Here is a 21,970-nt window from a genome sequence, read left to right as displayed (position 1 = left end):
CAGGCACCCCAGCGCCGGCTCCTTGCCCACCCCTCTAGCTCCAGCACTCGCCTCCTCTCCTCAGCCGCCCCGCCCCCACCTGTTGTGGGGGAGGGGCCCGGGGCCGGGAGAGCCCTGGAGTGACAAGAACACCGACTTCCCCTCGCCTCCTCCCCCAAGCCCCGCCCCATCCACGCGCACCTTGGCCAATCAGGGACCACGCTCCCTCGGTGACCTTTTCCGGGCCCCGCCAGGCTCCCGCCCCCTCCCGCCAGCCTCATTGTCGCTGGAGGCGCCTGAGGTGAGAGCATCTTCTTCAGTGACTTCAGCCGCCCGAGCAAGATCCGCCACTTGAAGTCCCTCGGCCCGAGGCACCCGCCCGTCCGCCATGGACTACGATGAAGGTGAGCCCCCGGCAGCCCGCCACACCGCCACCGGGAAGCTCGCGCGGGGGCCTTTGTGGTCTGGCTGCCTCAAAATGGCCGGGGCTGGTGGGGGGCTTAGCCTGGCGCTCGGGGCCCGCCCCGCGCCTAGGCCTCGGCCCGCTCGGGCGAGGGGGTAGAGAGAAGGATACGTAGCAGCCGGCAAGGGCTCCCCGGACCCGCCCCGAACCTGCCCCGCCCCAGTCCTAGGAGTGCTTTGTTTTCCGAGGGGCGTCCGATCCCCCGGTCGCGCGGGGGGGGGGGGGCCCTTCTGTGGACCTCAGACCCAGGGACGGACCTTTTTCCCAGAGTGTGCCCTTAAGTGCACTCACTGAAACCCAAGAGACTCCCCCGGAGTCCTTTCAAAAGATGTGGCCGCCCCTCCCCTTCCCCGGTCCGGGACTGCTTGGGGGCACAAAGACCCAGTACCCCTTTTCCCCTTCTTCCCCCCCCCCCCCCACCTCACCCGCCCCGCTTTCTTGCCCGGGAGCACTGTCTTAAATTGGCGAAGGGCGTTCCGGGCTTCATTCCTGGAGCGAGCCGCCCGCCCGGGACAAGCCCCCGCCTTTCGGGGTTCTCAGAGATTTCGTGCTGAAAGAGACTCGAAAGTCCATCCTCCGTCGTTGATGACGCTCCTTTTGTGGGCCGGTCGTGCGGATCTCGAGCCTAAGAGGCCCCTCCCTCCGCTTCCAGAGAAGGAAACCCCCCCTTCCCTCAGTCACCTAAGCACATCCCAACATACCTTAGGGAGACTAGGTGACACGAGTGGGGGAGGGGGAGAGAGGCGGTGCCTTCTCTGCCCGGAGGCCTCCGGTGTGCAAGCCCTTTTGGGGCAATCTGGTGAACGATCTGGCGACTGGGAGGTCGTGCATTGGATCTTGGTATTGGTGTTGGAGTTTAGGAAGGCTAATTGCTTAAACGGGCAAGGATTGCTTGGTTTGGGCTGAGCTTTCCAGTAATTTTCACTTTGGGTTTTGAGAAGGTCCTTTATTATACAAGTTCCAATAACAGTGCCAGAGATATAAAGAATGTGATAACAGGCTTATTGCTAACTCGGGCAGCATCCCTAGTTTTCTCCCGGGGATAATTATGATAAAGCCTGCTTTGGAGGTCAGTAGTGAGTGCTAATATAGCACTCTTAACATTGTTCTGCGTGATGGTCCTGTGTATTGACCATCTTTAGAAACAGCCTTTCACCGGTTTTGTGTTTTTTTTTTCTCCCAGGAAAAAAATTTTTTTTAAGTTCCTTTCATTGTAGAAGTTGTCACAGACAAAAGAGGTTGTTGATAGCCAAACATCTTGCAAGTGGATAACAAGAAAGTTCTTAAAGCAAAGGATATCATTTTAGTGTTATGTTCTCACATCACTCAAACTTTAGACAAATTTCCCCCCCAAAAAATACTGACATTTGAATTTCCCTTAGTTTCTCTGCTGACTCTTATTGAAGCAGATTTGCTTAAAATAATCAGTAAATGAAGGGTGGCCTCAGATAAAGGCCCTGGAATAATTCACAAATCTCTTCCCATTAGCAGTTCAGGAATAACTAAAAATTTTGATGGCTTTTCTGGGATGGAAAAAAAAAATCTATTGTCTTGTTGGTTGTAAGAAAGAAAAGGAAAAATAAATAATCTTTTCTGGTTTTCTTTTGCATTGAAAATATAGCATGTTCACTGAAAAAAACAATTTAAAAAAAATAGGGCCAGAATTTGAACTTTAGGTCTTTGGTGTCTGTATCCTGGACTCTTTTTCACTGAGCCCTGGCAACCCCTGAAATACCCAGTATTTAAGCCTGTTAAATTAGTTTTTTACAGGTGTCTACCTCTTCCTCTAAGGCTGTTTTGTTTTGTTTTTTTGTGTGGGAGAGTGGGTGGAGGGAAGGGACTGGAATTGTGTTTTTAAAGAAAAGCCTTCAAGTATGATGATAATATTTTGTGTTTTCACCATTCAAAGTGCTGTTTAGTAGATGAACTTTAAACTATTTATTATCATTTAATAAAAGGACCAAAATACATTTAAAAAATTAGGTTTTTACACGTTTTGTTACTTTCCTTAAGGACATGATTTGACCCAGGATACATCCCAGTCAAGTCCTAAAGGATTGTTTTTTATTTGGGATAAACTTGAAACCATTTCATTAGTTGGTAGTCCTAAAACTAATGAGGATGATTTTTTTTTTTTAATTTTTTTGCTTTGAAAAATATATATTTGGGAATTTTAGCTATGCTGTGGTAAGGTGGTGACTTAATCTCTGTATCTCAAGAAAACATCTTAGATTCTTTAGTAAAGTGGAAAAGAAACTTAACTTTGAGGACATTTGTTGTCAGTTTTTAAATTGCTATAATTCCAGATTGCTTTCCTTCTGTTACTCAAAAATACCTCTATCTGCTGTCAGTTGAAATAGCTCAGGTAATGAGACTACTTTTTGTGATGTTATATGCAGCATTTCAATTCAATTCTACAAAATTTATTGAGAGCTTCTCTCCAGGGCACTTGAAGGGGATACAAAATTGTAGTAGAGAATCTCTGCCCTCCTCAAAGAGTTTATATTTATAATACACTATTATAATTAATATAACAAAAATCTACCACTTTTGCAGCAGGAAAAAACAATAATGCTTTGCTAAAGTATTGGGTTTTAATTATTGGGCTATTTGGATCGCATTTGTTTGCACAATGAGCTTTAGCTACATCAAAGGGTATGTGTGGTTATGTGGGCTTGCTTACAGGTGCCAGTGCACATTGTGAAGGTACACGCATTTGCTCCAATGTTACTAGAGAGAATGTGTTAAATTGGAAAGAGAAGATTGGCATTTAAGTCTTTCCTTTGTTGTTGACTGCCTTTGATCTCAGACAAGTCCTGTAACTTTGTCATCTGGAAAATAGAAATTTAATTAGGGATTCATAGAGATTGTTTCTGTCCTTGAGTATTTCAGAAACAAGACAAGTTTCATTAGTGCAGGAAACTCCCTGTGTGGTAATTCTTGTTCCCTCTGAGCAACTTGTTTTCCAAGACAGGATAGCTTGTATGTCAGAGGTAGATCTTCCTGACTCCAAAGCTAGTTTTGTGTTCACTGATTAAATGATCCATATACAAATGTACTACATAATGTTATATTCCAGACACCTATCCATCAAGCAATTATTAGAAAAAAATAATTTGGTGGGGGAAATATATAATTTCTTCTTTTTTTAAAATACTAAATATCCATTTAAAGAATATTCCATTTTTCCAAATCGAAATTTGATCATATCCTCATAGATTTTTCTTTTTAAAGTTTTTAAAGTTTATTTTGAACTTGAATACTTAAAAGACAAAAAGAGAACATTTCCATGTATCTATATAGTGCAACATAAAAAGCAGATTTTGAAAGCTTTGTAATAGGTACTTCACTTTTTTTCCCAAAGCTACTCTGCTTTTCTTTGCTTCCTTCTAAGTTTTCTTTTGTTTTCTGCAATGCCTGTTTTATTTTTTTTCTCTCTTTCCACCTTGCTCTAGAGAAAGCTTTCATTCGACATATATTAGACACATATTTGTGTGTGAATGAGTACACTGACACTCACATACATCTGTAAGACCATATTGTACATATTTGTAGTTATTGGTACTTTCATTAGTTTCATTTTTCTTCACAGGTTCTTCATAGTTAATTTCAGTACTTAAAATACACAAAATGACTCTGCAAAATTCCTTGGACAACTACTATCTGTATGTACGGTGTTGTCTTGGTTTTGTCCATTTCACTTTTTATTATTTCATCAATGTTTTCCTAAAACCTCTTATTTCATCATTTCTTATAGCAGTATTCAAGCACAATCATATCACAATCACAAACAAACATCTTGTTTAGCCATTTCCTGATTGATGGGCATCCCTGCAATTTCCATTTCTTTGTCACCACAAAGTGAGGTACTATAAATATTTTAGAGCATAGGCCCTCTTTCCTTTTCCCCTAATCATCTTGGGAAACAAACCTAATAGTGGTATTCTTGTATCAGAGTATATACAGTTTTATAATTCTTTGGGCATAATTCCACATTGCTCTCCAAAATGATTAAATCAGTTCACAGTTCCACCAACAATGAATTAATGTCCCATTTGTTAGATATCCTCTCCAATATTTGGTAGTTTCCCTTTCTATCTTTTAGACAATCTGATAAGTTATAAAATGATATCTCAAAATTATTTTAATTTGCATTCTCTAATCAGTAATGATTTAGAGCATTTTTATGTGATCATATATAGTTATAGTTATATAGTTTTGATTTCTTCATGGGTTATATAACTTTCTGGATAACAATTCTGTTAGAAATATATTTTGACTCTTCTATTAAATGTATCATCTTACATTATATATTTATAAAGCATTTAAAGATTTGTGGTTTGCAAATGATCATATATATATTATTTAGTGTATTCTTCTAAAAATCTGGTGAGTGGGGCAGCTAGGTGGCACAGTGGATAGAGCACTAGCCCTGAAGTCAGGAAAACCTGAGTTCAAATTTGGGCTCAGACACTTATCACTTACTGTTTGTGTGACCCTGGGCAAGTCATTTAACCCCAATTGCCTTAGCAAAAAACCAAAATAAATAAAAATCTGGTGAGTAGGTCAGACAAGTATTATATCTATTTTGCAAATGAAGAAATTGAGGTTCAAGAAAGTTGAGATATGTCCACTCTCACATTTTATCACAACCAGAAGTTCACCTTAGCTGCTCTTATTCTAAAACTAATGCTTTTTCCATTACATCAAAATTCATTATGATTTTTAAGGGTGTTTGAGGCTAATGCAGAAATTTTCTTTTCCTCAGAGAACTTTCTCTTTCAACTTAGATCACCACTAATCTATGACTTAGTGTCTGAAGTAAGATGCAAATTCAGATTTTTACTCTCAAGCCTAGTGCTATACCTATTATATTCACTTTGTATCTAAGACAGGGTAAATCTTAACCTTTTATGTATCATGAACTCTTAGGGCAGTCTGTTGAAGTTTTAAGACTTTTAAAAATAATTGTATAAGTACTTAGAATTACCAAGAAAACTGATTGTATTTAAATAAAGTTATTAAAATATAAAATAAGACATATTCACAGAGGATTTTTTTGAACCTAATAGTATTTTATTTTTCCAGTTACATGTAAAGATAGTTTTCAACAGTCATTTCTGTATGATTTTGACTTCTGATTTTTTTTTCTTTCTCATCTTTTCCTCCCCAGACAGCAAACAGTCTGGTTTAAGTTATACATGTACAATCATTTTAAATATTTTCCATATTAGTCATATTGTAAAAGAAAAATCAGAACAAAAGGAAAAAAAAAAACACAGGAAAGGAAAAAAAAAAAACAAAAAATGAAAATAGTATGCTTCATTTTATATCCAGTACTCCATAGTTTTCTCTCTAGACGTGGATGGCATTTTCTATCCCAAGTCTATATTTTGGGTAGTTGTATTGCTAAGAAGAGTTAAATCTGTTATAGTTGATCATCAGACAAGCTTGCCATTACTATATATAGTGTTCTTCTGGTTCTGTTCACTTCACTCAACATTAGTTTATATAAGTCTTTCCAGGCTTTTCTGAAATCAGCCTGCTCATCATTTCTTATAGAACAATAATCTATTACTTTCATGCCATAACTTATTCAGCCCTTTTCCAATTGATGGGCATCCCCTCAATTTCCAATTCCTTGCCACCACAAATATTTTTGCACTTGTGGGTTCTTTTCCCCCTTTCTTGATCACTTTGGGATACAGATCCTGAAGTAATATTGTAGAATCCAAGGCTATGTATACACAGTTCTAAGAGGATTTTTAATCGGGGCTTGAAATGTCTTCTCCAGTTCACCATCCACATTTGTTACTTGAGGGTTTGAGATGGGAGGTTTCTCCCTTATTCAGGAGAATGCTCGGAAGCAAAAACTTTATTGGAGAATAACCCTGTAAAGTCTTAACATATTCATTGTCCAACAGCACCCCATCTTGGGCATAATACCTAATCAATAAATATTTTATAATTTACTAAATTTAAACTTAATATCTCCTTTTAATTGTCTAACTCAAAAGAGTTGCGTTTTCTAGTTGTGTGACTTCTTTGTAGTAGAACATAATTTGCTGGTGTCAAGGTTGCAAAAGGTCAAATCTATGAATTGCAGAGAACAACTGTTCATTGACTGTATTTGAATTTTATTGTATTGACTTCTTGATCTGTAATAGCTTTTAACTTTTTTAAGGGGGCTCATTAATTTCCAATTTATCTATATATGTTTTCATATACCATTTCCATCCAGTTATTCTGTATATATCTTGTTTGCATAGTTGTTCCTATGGAGTTTTCCCCATTGGATTGTGAACTCTTTAAAGGTAGGGCTATATTCCCTTTTCTTTGTATTCCTTGTGTTTAGCACAGTATATACTAAATGCTTAATGAATCCTAAGTTGAATTGTGATTTATTGTAACTTTAGAAGATCATCCTCATCTCAGATAACTCAATTCAGTAGTGCAAGATATAGCCTGGAGATTTGAACTGATTTTAGTTCAACAAGCATTTATTAAATGTCTCTTATGAGGAGGCAATTTAATAGAAACTAACTTGAGTCAGAAGATCTGAGTTCATTTCCTGCTTCTGATATTTACTTTGTCACCTTGGGGGAGTATCTTTTAATCTTTGTTTGGCTTTGTTTCTCTTTGGCTTTGTTTCCTCATCTATAAAATGGAATTGGGCTGGATGGCCCATGAGATTCTTTCTAGCTTTCAATAAATGATCCTTTGTGCAAAGTACCTTTTCAGAAGCTGAGGACACAAATACAAAATGAAGAGCTGTCAGTTAGACTCAATAGATGAAAAACTACACAGTCTCTTATCACAAAGTGATTACATTCTAATAAAAGGCTCAAACAGATACATAAACTAATGTGAAACAAGATGGAATGTGATAAGAATCGAGGGAAAGATTCAGACAAAGTAGTTTCTAGGAACATTTAAGGAAGAGGAATTGTTTTGAATGTGGTGTGGGGAATCTGGACCTTGAAGGAAGAGGATTTCAACATATATTCTAAGATTTAGAAGGGGCTCATTCCAGACATTGAAGACTGACTATCTGCATAGTAATGGGAGAGCATGAGGTAAATTCACGCAGTGGCTTGTCACCCATTGTGGCAGTTAATAGTTTGTGAAAGAACAGTGAGGCTGGGCCCAACATAAATTGGACTCAATGTTAAATGACAAGCTAAAGAATATGAATGTACACACACAGACACAGACAAAAATATATGTATGCATATATGTATAAGGAATGATGTAGTAAAATCTGTATTGAAAAATTATTCTGACAGCCTTGTGAAAGATGGACTGGAAAGGGGAGAGACTGGAGGCAGGGAATGCAGTTAGGTTTTGTACAATTTAAGAGAGAGCAGTGATGTGGGTTGGAGCTAGGATGGTCACAGTGTGAGTGGAAAGCAGTAATGGCTGAGGGATAGTAATGTGGTAGAATGTATGAGAGTAACAGGGTGGATGTGAGTGGGCCGAGGGAGAGGGAATAGTGTGAACTTACGAATTGGAATGCCTGGAAGAATGGCAGGACTATCAGCCTGGCTTTACAGGGAAGGTGATGAATTCAGTGTTTTTGTTTTTATTTTTTCAACCAAACTCAGGGCTCCATTTTATTCTGCTCTTCCTGGGAGAGTCCTTGGGTTGTAGGTGCAGGCAGAGCCCCCCCGCTGGTCTGTCAGCACTCTCTCTGGGCTCTTACAGAAACATCTTCACTGAGCTCTTCTTGCCAATTTGTCAAGGTTCCAGGGGGTAGAATCAGGGTTAAATGGGTCCTGACTCAGGCTCAGCTCCTTGGTGAGAAGTTGTAGCTGTGATCCCAGTTCTCCTCCACTGCGCCACCCACCCAGTGAAGGAATCTATGAACGAGGCCGAGGGGTCCTTTGAACCACTCAGGATCACACAGGTTTAGTCTCACAAGCACATCCCCTCTCCCAGCACTGGTGCAAAGTGCTGACTCAGGCCACTGGACACCCTGGCAGCAGGAAGGGCTGGGACTGTGTGGTGGGATGGGGGTTGAGGGAGGGCTCAGCAGACAGTCTGGCTGAGAGATCGACCTGGTGGAGGAAGAGTATCTGGTCCCCTTTTCCTGGAGGAGGGGCTCACTCTGTAAGGGGCCCTGGAGGCAGAAGGAGGGGGGAGCTATCACTGGCTCTGGGCGGGGTGAGGTGGGGCTGGGGGAGGGGAGCCAGTTCAGTGTTTTTAGACAGAGGTGGTGGGCTAGCATACCTTATGGTGATGGCAGAATGCAAATATAAATGAGACATGAGCTGAGGGAGAAAGGTCAAACATGGAAGCAGATATTTGGAATTATAGCAGCTCCTTTCAAAGATAGGCCCCATGTCAGACACCTCTTGCTTGTCAACCCTGCTGCACTCCTTTGGGAACTACCTTGCTTCAGGAATGGCACCATCAGAAAATTCATCGTCCTGTGAGATTGGACCAGCTTTGGTCCTCACAGTTATCAGTACCCTCAGTACCCTCTCCCCTTCTGATGCAGACTCCTGGGCCAGTCATTTCTTCATTTCCTAGCCACCTGCACTCCTTTGAACAGAGCTTCATCATGGACCATACTTTAAGTTAGCTTCTCTTCTTGTGTTGTCTTCCTTCATTAGAGTGTAAGCTTCTTAAGAGTAGAAACTGTCTCTGTATCCCTAGCATGGAACAGGTAGGAGCTTCAAAGTTCATTGTCTACTTGAGATTGCCAAGGGAGAGAATACTGGAGAGAAGGCCTGGGAGCAGATGGCTAGTTTGAGAGTGGAAGATTAACCAATGAAGAAGAATGGGTCATAAGACACAAAGTATATATTATGCATTTTAAAGTAGTGATTAGGTTTTAGGCAACTTTAAGAAAATGATTATTTTGTTTATTAAAGTACCAAGCAGAAAATTATGAAACCTTTGGGAGGCAAATCATCTTGACATTTACAAATGCCTGCCATTTACATCTTTTTTTTTTTTTAATCTAATGTCACTAACTTATTATGCATACATTTTTTAAACAACAAATAAGCACACTGTTTTTTACTTTTAATTGCAACTGTAATCTGATCACCTATCTGTGAAGATCTTTTCATGTGTGCTACTTGCCTTGTTTTCCTGTATATCCTTTGCAAGGTGATCACTAAATATGCTAGTTACATTCTTGTAAGGTGTTTATATCTCTATATCCATAGATATAGAGATAGATAGATAGATATGGACACTTTTATGTCAGGGAGCATATAGGCTTCTCATTAATCAGCTTTTGCTCTTACCCTGAGATTTAGTCACCATTTTTTAGTCACACATCTCTCTGAAGACATTGTTTTTGCTATTTCTTTTGTGTGGTTCATGGATGATGTTATGTTGCAGGATGTGTTGCAAGTTGGAAGTGACTTTATAAATCTTCTAAACCAACTCCCTTTTTACAATAGATTAAAAGCCTGAAGTCCAGAGAAGCTGAGTGACTTGATTTGGTTTGTACAAGACAGGTAATGGGTAGGTGATAATTAGCCCCTTTCCACCTGTATTACTTGCCCCTCTATTTCCTTTTAGGTGATCTTGAAGTTCAGTTCTTTAGACGTCTTGGTAGTCCATGGCAACACTATTGGAACAATATTATGGTTATAGATCTTTGTTTCCACTTTATTACAGACACTATTTTTTCAGAGTTAATCTCAGCTGCTGTCTTTTTTTCTTGTTAAGTTCTGGACTCATTTCATTATTCTGTTTGCATTTTGACTGAGTTCTATGGTTTATTAGTTCAAGTTCATGTTAACTGAAATTAGGATTTTCATTATTGTTTACTTGGTTTTTCCTATGTGATTATGAATTTGGAGAGTCAATGTGGTACAATATGTATGATTGGAGTCAGAAAAACCTGTTTTCTAATCAGAGTTCCTATCCAAGTCTTTCTTACCTAGCCTTAATCATTGGTTGCCTCAGTCAAACTAGGATCTGTTAAAAATCTTTTCTTAAAAAGACCAAGGCCATCCCAAATTGTCCTGATCTCTGTCTGCCTGCTTGATCCAAATGTCTTCAGAGGAGAAAGTGAGGCTGGTAGCTTTGCACTCTCTCCCTCATTCAAATCCAGTTCATTTATATGTCTTGGCATCACCTCCCTGATGTCTTTGAGAACAAAGAACAAACAACAGCGACAGCCTATCCATATAATTGTGGCTCAATTCATTGGGCATATCACTTTATCTCATTCAGCTTCTCTCATCTGTAAAATGGAAATAACACTTATTTGACAGGTTTTTGTATAGTTTAATGAGATAACATGTAAAAAACCTTTGCAAACCCTTAAACCTTCTATCCCTGTAAACTGTTACCACATTTAGGAAGCTTTGCTGAATCTGAAGGCTTGGCTAATCAGTTCAGCATTATGCCAGATTATACTAGGTGATCATTATAGGAAATTCTTTTTCTATTTGGTCTCTGCATTTTACATTCTTCATGACAGTGGGACAGACATCTTTGACATCTTGTTTTATGTCTCATTTGGTAGACATTATCAGAAAATTCATTAAATTTATTTGTTATTTTATTTTTCAAATAATGCTGTATGATTTTTATATATGCACAGGAGACACTTGTTAGGACTCTAAAACAGGGTTTTGTTCTAAATAAAATGCATTTTTTATAGTCAGTGATCAGTAAGTAGTGGTGAAATCTTGTAATTCTCTGTCAATTATGTTATTATAAAGATATGATTTGTTATAGAATTTCATTTGCAAAAGCCTGACTTTTCTAATTTTATGCCTTCATCAGAGTGCCTTTAATGTCAGTGTAAATTATTTTTGTGAAATTTTGATAGAGATGGGAAAGTAGACATAATTTGTTCAGTAGTTAATATTTTCTTGATCATCTGAGTTTTTTTCTGGTCTTGTTCCAGAGTCTTCCATGTCTTACAATCAGTTCTGAAGAGAGGCATTATGAGTATCTTTATATTGCTTTTTGTGACTACCTTACGAGCAGTTATCCTATGTGAGTTCTCCATAAAATAGTCTTTTTTTCAAGTATACATTTGCCATTCTGATAATGTGGTCAACGTTGGGTTCTCTGAAGTAGAATTTGAATGCTTAGCAATTTAGTTCAAGAAAGGACCTCATATCTGGTGTCTTATTCTGCTAGGTGATCTTCAGAATCTTCCTAAGACAATTCAAATAGAAGTGATTCATTTTCTTCACATGGTGCTGATATACTGTCCAGATTTCATAGGCATACAACAATGAGGTTAGCATAGTGGCTCTGTATATCTTCTGTTTGGTAGTCAGTTTAATACCTCTCCTCTCCCACACTGGAACCTTCCAAACACTGTTAGCTTTGGCAATGTGTATGTCATTCTCATTGTCAGTGTATATATATATCCTTTGAAAGTATACTGCTAAGAGGGCTGAACTTTTCTTGCCCTCTGATCTTCAGAATCTTCCTAAAATAATTAAAATAGGTCCATTATATTTTTTTCATGAATTTCCCAGGGTCAAAACTATTTTTATAATAATGATGAAACATTTTACTTTCTAATATGATAAATGGCAATGGACTATAACCCTCATAAACAAAAGTTCTTTGGGAGTCCTCAATAATTTTAAGAATGTTAAAGGGGTCCTGAGACCAAAAAGTTTTGTGAATTGCTGCTCCATTTATTGAAGAATCTTATTAATTCTTGATAGGAATCCTATTCTCAATCTATATTACCTAGAGATAATAGATGATAAAAGTTGTCACTTGGCTAAAAGGAGGTTTTCACAATGTATGAATTGTTTTAAGCAAACAATAAGGTAAAGAAAAAGCATAGCACTTGGGGCAATCCATTTCTTTTACAGATAGATAAATTGTTTAGGAAAATTTGATGGAGTTATTTTTCTGTTTGTTTTAAAAGCATTAAATTTGGTTCAGTTAATGTGCAGAAATAATTGCTGTTTTTTTTTAACTACCTTTCTTGTTGAGAGAACAGCTTTTATTTAATTCATAATCAGTTATTTAGATGGATAATTAGATTTTTCTGTTAAGATTTAGTTAAAACAATAGGCAGGGGTTAAAACATTGTTAGAGCTTTGTAAAGTAAGTATTGTTTATTATTATTATTATTATCATCATCATCATCATTATTATCATGCTGGAGTTAAACTGTACTCTTTTAATTTTTAAAATTCATAAGTAGCAGAATAAGCTCCAGGCTTAGATGCAAAGGACACCTCATATTATATTGGTCTTGAATTTCTATTAGAGGTCTAGAAACAAGCTCTTGCCTTTAGAATGAGTAGTACTGACTTTTTATTTTTCTCTTGTAGGAATAGATCGGGATTATGGCCATGGATTTTATGGAGGTCTGACATTTAAATTTATTTATCTAAAAATTCTTCATTTGAGTACAAGTAAAAGTGAATTTAATTTAGTTTCTTTTAAATTTTTTACAGGGATGGATCGTGACTATGGCCATGGCTCCTATGGGGGTCCAAGATCCATGGACTCTTACCTAAACCAGTCCTATGATATGGACAATCATAGTGGTAGTGGTGGTGGTGGTGGTGGCGGTAACAGGTAAATCACTTAAAATTCTTTTGACCAAACGATTCAATAGCTTAACTTAAGATTCAAAATATAATCTTTTAACTTAAGTGTTCCTTAGATATAATGTCTAGTTCTTGTTATCAGTGAATTCACATTAAATTGAAAACTTATCATGAGAATCTAAAAGATGTAATGATTTTTTAAAAACTGGAAAATATACTCTTTTCTACTAAATAACTAAAAAATAGGAATGTTTATAAAATATTTTAATGTCTTTTAAAGTAGAATTTAATTTTAACCATTGTCTAATTTTCAAACTAAGTGTCCCGATCAGCTGTGATCTAAGATAATTTTGGTCCTTTTATTACTGGCATTAATATTTTTTGAAGCTTTGTTAATTATTTTTCTCAGTCTATTCTTAAGTGGGAATGGTGGGAAAAATAGCAAAGCATTTTTAACTAGAATGATTTTAAGTAAAACGTGTTTAATAGTGTTCTGTATCTAAGGAACATATTTAAGATAGCTATTCATATTCTTTTTATTTTAATGTATAACTATAAGAGTATATTGTAAATTAAACTTTTTCTTTAAATCATATCCAGGTTATTTTATTGGTAGGTACTGCTTACACCAAAAACACATAAGCTTTAGGATAGTAGCATAGAAAAAAAGACTATAAATTTAGGTACAATGTTATTTATATTTAAGTGCTGCTACTATGTAAGATGTAAGCTTTAATTGATCACCTGCAAGGTTTAGCTCAATTACATTCTGGAATAAAGGAATCTACTATCCCTTAAGGCATAAAGAATCTTAATGAGTGGGAAGCAAGTCAGAGTAGATAGTGGCAAATAGGAGTCTGATGTTCTTATTCCCAAATTGTTAAGGTCTGGATTCCTCAGTGGTAGACTTTACTTTACCCCTGATGTTTAATGTGTGTTGTCTCTTTTAGCATTTGACAGTTCCTTTTGAATGGAAAATATATACTTTTTTCTACTTGCTGAGTTTCTGAAGTAAATAGTACCTTCCATTTAGTAATCTGTACATGATTGAAATAATGTAACATGTTTTAATGTTTATTATTACCATATTTCATTGAAAATGTGCTTAGACTATTTCCATAGACTTTTGTGTTTTTGTGTGTAACAGGGCTTTTCTTAATAAAACTAACTTATAAATAAAATATCAAGCAACATTTGTAAATCTTTTTTCTAAAAATTTCTCAATATTTAGTTTGATTATATAAATATGATTTTGTAAGTCTAGAGTTGTATGATGAAAAGGTGTGGGTTTTTTTTTTTTTTGTTGTTGTTGTTTTAATTTCTGTTGAATTTCTCTTTATGTTAAAAATGAGAAGGGATTATGTGTTCCTTTCCTTAGGACAATTTCAGGGAACTGTAATTTTTGTTGGGGGGGAGGTGGTATGGGGAACCAGTAAATTATTTTTAAAGTAATTAATACAGTTCATCATTCACAATGAATAACCTTTCCCATCTGCCTTGAAATTTCACAGGTAGAGGGCATATATTGGAGATAGATGTCATTTTTCAGTCCTGTATCATGTGCCTTAATTCTTTAGAATTTGTGAGACTTAGTAGTCTACAAGTGTAAAGAGGCTGAGGATTGATTATTGACTTGATTCTCCTCGAAGTCTGACAGATTATTACAATTTGTTAACAGGGATAACATACAAATTTTAGGCTGTTCCAGAGGCAATAGAATAATTTTGTGACAAACTTTTGGTGTACATAAGGTTCAGTTCTGGGTTCTCAATAGTCTATGTGTAGCCCAGGATAGTTTCCTAATTGAAAATTAAGGTGTTGTAAATGCTGTGTCTGTTTCAGTGTTAGGTAAGAGTTCACAAAAGGAAAAAGTAACTCTAGCAGGTGAATTTTTTTCTCCAATGAGACTAGGGCTGGGCTTAAATGATGACAGAAAAACATTTTCCTTTTTATAGAAAAGCCATTGAGAAGTAGATGCATCAAGTTAAGGCTTATTAAACTTGCCTCTTAGAAATTGGCTCACAGAGTTTTCTGTCTGGTTGTGTACCAAATTGCCCAGCTCTAATCAAATTTAAACAAAATCAGAATTGTATAAATCCACATAGCATAACTGGATTTTAGTTGATAAATGTCAACTGATAATTTGTCTTTTGAAATGTCTAACATTAGTAAGCTTACCTTTTTTTTTTCCCTCACTGTGCAACTTTTCCAGGTTTGGACCTTATGAGTCTTACGACTCCGGGTCTTCTCTGGGTGGGCGAGATCTGTACAGATCTGGCTATGATTTTAATGAACCCGAACAAAGCCGCTTCGGAGGTAGTTATGGTGGTCGATTTGAGAGCTCCTACCGGAATAGCCTTGACTCTTTCGGAGGTAGAAACCAGGGCGGGTCTAGCTGGGAAGCACCTTACTCCCGTTCAAAATTGAGGCCTGGGTTTATGGAGGACAGAGGAAGAGAAAGTTACTCTTCCTACAGCAGTTCTTCTTCACCCCATATGAAGCCTGCACCTGTAGGCTCTCGGGGGAGAGGAACGCCTGCTTATCCTGAAAATACGTTTGGAAGCAGAAACTATGATGCTTTTGGAGGACCATCAACAGGCAGAGGCCGAGGCCGAGGAGTAAGTACAACAGAATCTTTTCAGATTCTTTTTACCAGTCACTCTTTTAAACCCTTTCAAGACCATAGTTATAACATGGATCACATACTGTTTTCATCCCACTGTACTTTGACCAAGCATAAACTGAGTTGGAAGTAAGTTTTTCTTAAGTTGACAAAGTTGAAAATGAATGGCAGTAGGAGAGGAGTAGTTCAAATCCTTTTATTTGAAAAGTGAGGATGATACAGGTTTGGTCTAAAAGGGGTTAAAAGGAGTTGCATTTTCCTTGTAAACACGAGCATTTTTGCTGGTGTGATATTTTTAGATTATTGTAAAAGGTAACTGTGAAACCTTTTAAGATTTTGAGTAGGTTAAAGGTGCAATGTATGACCCAAAAAGTTTTGCTGATAAGTTCTGGCAAGCATAATTCTCAGCAGATTCCACATTAAACAATAAAGACTAAAAGTTGGAAGCATTTCATTTTTGCTTAATCATGTTTCTACATTGGGGTGGGATGGAGATAGGATGCTTGGAGATGTGTTAATGAGTTGTATGATGTAGTTCTTTGTTCAATTTTAATTTCTTTAATGCAGTCTCTTTTTGGTTTTCCCCCATATAACTAGTTTTACCATTGAGAAATAATTTCTTATGTACAGTTAGTTTAATATCTTGATTGCCTTAATGTGATCATATTTTATAATAAAGAATATGTTTTGTGTAACTATTTAAATGAGTACTTTTTACTTGGTCTCCTAATTGTTTAATTTCGAAATGTGTTATTTAGTATTTATACCTGCATTCATAAGTAATTTGATTGATGAAAAATTTTTTATAGTAAGTATGTGGATTTGAGGGTTATAATGTAGCTTGGTTGTATAAAGAATATTATATCTCTGTTACTGCTTTATTTTAAAAAATGGATTTTTTAAGTCAACTGCCTTTTTTTTTTTTGCAAAGGAAAATAATTTTGAGCAAATATATAAGAAGCACCATGTTTTGATTAATAGGCAACAAGTACTTCAATATAACTTGGTGTCCTCATATAGAAATTTTGCATTTATAGCAGTTCACTATTATGTTAAAATGCATTGCACCTTTAATGGACAATTATTGAAAGTTTTTTGGTTTTTTTTAAATCATGAACCTGTAAGTCATCTTGGAAACTTTGTTCAGTTATTAATTATGTTAAATATAGTTTACATGGATAACAATGTAATTGTAAACAATATATCTCAGTTTCACGTATATTTTGTAAATAAGAGGAATTGAAAAATAGTTGGGATTTTAGATCTTAGATTTGAAAAGTGAGTCATTGGTTTTTATAAAACTTGTGATAAAATTATAGAACTTTTAAAATATTTTCTATACAGTTTGGTTTACTAGTTTATTGTAACTAGGGTTTTTTTTTGGGGGGGGTGGGATTTCATTTTAAAAATAGTATTTTTAAGAAACATCAGTTTTGTTTTCATGGCAGTAAAACAGATATTTCTGCTCTTTGGATTCACCAGTCCAGTTTGAATGGGCTTTTCTTTCTTCCCTTCTTTTGAAGAATTAAATAAACCAAAAATATTCCCCCTTCTCCCCCCCAATAGCACTTGTACAGTTCCCATTGGTCTCTTCTCTTCAGATAACTCCTGTGCTTTGTTTTTGAAGATTGTGGTTGTTTAAATAAAATTCTGTGAGGCATTTGTTCCCTTGGGATTTTGGTAGTTCCTAGACAAGAAGAAAAAGTAAAAATAAAGTTATTTGGATTTCTGTTCATCTGTATACTTTTTTTCTATATGAAACTACAGTTAAAAATCTGTTTTCCAAGTGGGGAATGCTCACAGAGTAGATGAGATGTGATTACTCTTTACTTTGTGCTGGGTCTGAAGGGTAGTAAATGATCCTGCTTTAAACCTGCCTGATGCTGGGCAGGTTGCTTAATCTCTCTGGATCTCAGTCTTTTTATCTGTAAAATGTAGTATGGGAAGAGGTTTTGGACTAAATAGTATCTGGGGTCCCTTTTAGCTCTGAATCTTTAGCGTGTTAACATTTTAATGGATCTTAGCATCTTTTTCCTTTTATAGAACTCCAAACTAAAGAACCTTTTAGTTAGAAGCAGAGTTTTAGCAAAGTTAAAGATTCACTATAAGGTATTTTCTTGGGATAGTCCAATTGGGAACTCTGAAGAGGAGTTGTCAGAGAGAGTTGTACAAGTTTTAGCCTTTTGATAGGCATATTCATGATCTGAATTAATCACTGTGAATTTCAGAAATCCATTATATAGGTAGGCAATATCCATATTTGTTCTACTGGTGGTGAAAATATATACTGATCCATTGAATGTTTTTCCAGAGTGCTGCATATGTCAGAATATACATTCTGGGGAATTTTCAGAAATAAACAAAAGAATAGGAAATGTATAACTTATAGATGAATTGACATTTTTAGATTGGATAATTTCCTAATAATTGCTGATTTTGCAAATTTACAGCATATGGGTGATTTTGGAGGCAAGCGTAAACCTGGAATTATTGTAGACTATCATAACAAACCCAGTAATGTAGCAGTTGCTGCAAGAGGAATCAAGAGAAAATTGATGCAACCATCTAATAAGCCTGGAGGAACATTTATCAAGAAACTCAAACTGACAAAAGTGATTGAGAAGATAAACCAGAAAAAATCACCTAGTAAGTACTAAAGTGAAATGATCAATTGAGCCTTTTTACTTATAAAGTAGGTTTGTGGGGATTTTTTCATTTGTTTTGTTTTTTTGGGGGGAGCAAGGGGGTTGGTTTTTTTGGGATACTTTCTAGTTTAGATTCCACAAAAGTTTTATGTAGAAAATTGCCCTGATTATGTAACAGTTAGTGAATTGTTCTCATTGAGTCTCTTCCAAACTGAAGTCAAGTTGTTAGTTATTGTTCTTTGAATCCAGCCATTTACCCAGTTCTAACAGTAATTCATTGCAACTTTAAAAAAATTTTTCAACTTTATTTTATCTCTATTTTTATTTTTTCTCCTCTCCCCACCATCTCCCCTCACAATAAGAAAACAAAAAAAGCAGAACCTTTTACAAAAATATATTCTCAAACAGAACACAATCCCATAATGACGCACTCACACTCTCTCTTCCCGCTCCCTCTCCCCCCATATGTGTGTGTATGTTTATGTGTGTGTGTGTGTATATAAAAGACCAACTCATATATATGTATGCAGATAATATATATGCACACACATATATGTGTTATTTATGCATAGAAATTATATATGCATGCACATTGTGTTTGTGTGTGCTTATATGTATGCACAGGTATGCATGTGTAAAATTTTATTCAATTTGCCTTCTGTACTCATCAGTTCTCCTTCAGGAGAGAACCAGCATGTTTTCACCATGAGTCTTCTTGAACTCTAGTTGGTCATTACATTGATAAGAATATCTAAGTCTTTCGGAGTACTTTTGTCTTTACAGTATTGTTTTTACGGTGTTGTACGGTATCATTTTCCTAATTCTGCTCAATTTACACTTTGTATTACTCCGTAAAGGTTTTCACAGTCTTCTCTAAAATTATCCTCTTCATCATTTTCACACCATGTTCTTTATCATTTTTTAAGCAAAGTAATATTTTACTCTCTTCATATACTATTTTTTTTAAGCTTTATTAAAACTTTTTATTTACAAAACATATGCATGGGTAATTTTTCAGCATATAAAACTTTCTGTTCCAAATTATTCTCTCCTTCCCCCCATCCCTTCTCCAGTCTAATACATGTTAAATATGTTAAAATATAAGTTAAATCCAATATATTACACCATGACTTGTTCAGTCATTCCCCAACTAATAGGCATCTTCTTAGTTCTTTGCTGTCACAAATATTTTTTTACATATTTTTCTCTTTTCCTTTTTCTGTGATCTTTTTGAACTAAAGATCTAGCAGTAGTGTCATTAGTAAAAGGGTTTGCACAATTTCATATATTTGTTTGGACATAGTTACAAATTGCTTTCCAGAAGGCTGCACCAACTTTTCTATCAATTATCATTTTCCTTTTCTGACAACTTTGCTAACCTGATGGGTATGAGGCAGTATCTCTGAATTATTGTTATTTGCATTACTTTAATTATAAGTGATTCAGTTAATTGTAACTTCTTTCAGCTTACGTCTATCCATCTTTTAAGAATAACATGAAAGAATTTTTGAAAGACTTTTGCCAGAATTTTTAAGGAAACTATTACCTATGACATTCTTTAATCTACTAGTCAGAAAAGATAAAGAGATTACTGTGAAGTCCAATATTGCTTGGAGCTTATATGAGAAAGTAGTTTTTAAGGCAGAAATCTCACAGAGTCAAAGTTACTCTGGAATATTCTTTCAGTTGCCTATAATTAGAGGGTTAGTGTAGCCTCCCAGGATTAGAATTTTTACTTTTAAGTAGAGAGATACCATGTATTTTGTATTTAAGTCAGAAATTTTTTATTCTAATAATAATTCATTTTTTCCAAATACATACAAAGATAGTTTCCAAAATTCACCTTTGCATAACTTTGTGTTCCATTTTTTCCTCTCCTGTCCTTTCTTCCTCCTCAAGACAGCAAGCCATCAAATATAGAATAAATATGTATAATTCTTCTAAATGTATTTCTATATTCATTATGCTGTGCAAAAAAGTCAGATCAAAAAGGGGGAAAAACATGAGAGGAGGAAAAAACCCAAGGAAACAAATAATAACAAAAAAGAGGTGGAAATAACTATCCTTTGATCTACATTCAGTCTCCATAGTTCTCTTTTTATTTGATACTCATGTTTTGAGAAATAGTTAGGAGCCAAGACTAGCTGAAGAAATAGAAGACTCACAGGGATGGTAAAAATCATCTGGTCTATTTAAATTGTCATCTCTATGTCTCAGAAATTTTTTTGTTTTGATCTAAGCATATGACAGTTGAATTCTCCCAAGTTATTTGAGAGGAGTGGTATGATGCAGCTTCACTGTAGTGCAGCTTCACCTATTTTTGATGAATTCAATCCATGCTTGCTCTTTGCTTACACCTTTTTTAGTTGTTCACTACCCATCCTGGCATTTTTGGCAGAAATTGAAGTCCATGTCATCAGCCTATTTGCAGAATCCACTCTGTTCTCCTTTTTGAAAATTCCCTATTCCCATGTTATATACCTTTCCCATTCTGCAGAGTTCTTTAGGAATCACTGACAATGGTTCAGCAATTACACCTGTCAAGTTTTTAATATCTAGGTGTGTTATTCATTAATCAACTTGGTCACTTGAATCTTAGGACTAGGTATTCTTTTCCTTTCTCTATGTTGGCTACCAGCTCCCATTTGTTTGTTTCACTCTAGTAAAAAGGTTATTCTTCTGTGCAGAGAAAATCAAAGCAGAGAAAGTTGAACAACTCTTCCCTCCCTGCTTCTTTAGCCTATCTTCCCTGGATAGCCATTTTTTTTCCTTCTTTGCTCTTCCCCTTTGACTCAGTAGTTAAAACAATAAATTCCTGTGATTTTTTTGTTGTCCTTTAATTTCCCTCTGTTCTCCTCACTCCAGGATCTTCATGAACTTTGGGGCATTTTGAAACTTTAGTATTTCTTACATTATGCTCTTTTTGCCTTTACTTGTTGTTTTCTGCCCTTATTTCCTTCTGTCCAGCCCATTAAAAAAAAAAAAAAAGAAGTTTGTTCAGAAGGCTTCATAGCCATTCATGGTTGTCTCTTTAAGCCATCCTTTTTCTATTGGGAATTATTTCCCTTTTTATCCTAACAGTGCCATTCATGAGAGCTTCCTGTTTCTTTTAGAGGTACTTCATGGCTCATGCATAGAACTAGGTCTGAAGTCTGAAAAGCTCAAGTACAAATCTGGCCTCAGACAATTACTAAATGTGTTAACTTTTACTAAATGTGTTACTTTAAGCAGTTCCTTCAACTGAAAAATAGTGATAATAATGTATTTGTCTCACAAGGTTGTTTTGAAGAACTTTGTAAAAGCATTTAGCCCAGTGCCTGACATGTAGCATGCAATGTAGACATTGTTATTCCTTTTCCTTTTCTTCCTTTAAAAGAAGGAAGAACTTCCTTCTAAAATTTTGAATTATAGTATCCTGACCTGTTTTATTACTGAATGCTTTGAAGTATGTCCTTCCCAAATTTGGGGTCTGTGTCAGATTATGCTTGGCTTTTCTTTCCTTTGTTACATAAGCCTTGATCCTGTTACATGAGCAGTGATTGAAGAAACTTGAGGAAAGTTAGACTAGAGGAGAGAAACTAAGGGGATAACAGGGAAATGACAATAGTGCTAAAGTGTGTGGATCATGTCACACATATAAATGCTCTATTAAGCATTCAAAGCCTTTCATAATCTGGTCCCAAAGGTCTCTGCCTTTCTTACACTGTATGCTCCAATATGCATTCTTTGTTCTCTAGTGATATTGGCCTCCTGCCTG

The 21,970-nt window shown here is 36.1% G+C and overlaps 2 protein-coding genes across 2 annotated transcripts in view; both read left to right on the top strand.

Moving 5' to 3' along the window:
• The first annotated feature begins 284 nt into the window (after window positions 1-284).
• The window catches only part of LOC127563499 (DBIRD complex subunit ZNF326-like), a 35,726-nt gene continuing 14,040 nt past the window's right edge, over window positions 285-21,970 (top strand). Inside the window, exons 1-5 of the mRNA XM_052000020.1 lie at window positions 285-383; window positions 12,724-12,759; window positions 12,850-12,973; window positions 15,158-15,563; window positions 18,019-18,214. Of these exons, the coding sequence (XP_051855980.1) occupies window positions 368-383; window positions 12,724-12,759; window positions 12,850-12,973; window positions 15,158-15,563; window positions 18,019-18,214 (778 nt within the window). The 5' untranslated portion in view covers window positions 285-367. The remainder of the gene's footprint in view (window positions 384-12,723; window positions 12,760-12,849; window positions 12,974-15,157; window positions 15,564-18,018; window positions 18,215-21,970) is intronic.
• Window positions 294-21,970, top strand: part of LOC127563500 (DBIRD complex subunit ZNF326-like) — a 116,209-nt gene continuing 94,532 nt past the window's right edge. Inside the window, exon 1 of the mRNA XM_052000023.1 lies at window positions 294-383. Coding sequence (XP_051855983.1) covers window positions 368-383 — 16 coding nt within the window. The 5' untranslated portion in view covers window positions 294-367. The remainder of the gene's footprint in view (window positions 384-21,970) is intronic.

The sequence above is a fragment of the Antechinus flavipes genome, chromosome 4 (genome assembly GCF_016432865.1).
Source record: "Antechinus flavipes isolate AdamAnt ecotype Samford, QLD, Australia chromosome 4, AdamAnt_v2, whole genome shotgun sequence".
Classification (NCBI taxonomy): Eukaryota; Metazoa; Chordata; class Mammalia; order Dasyuromorphia; family Dasyuridae; genus Antechinus; species Antechinus flavipes.
This window is presented reverse-complemented; position numbering and strand designations above follow the sequence as displayed.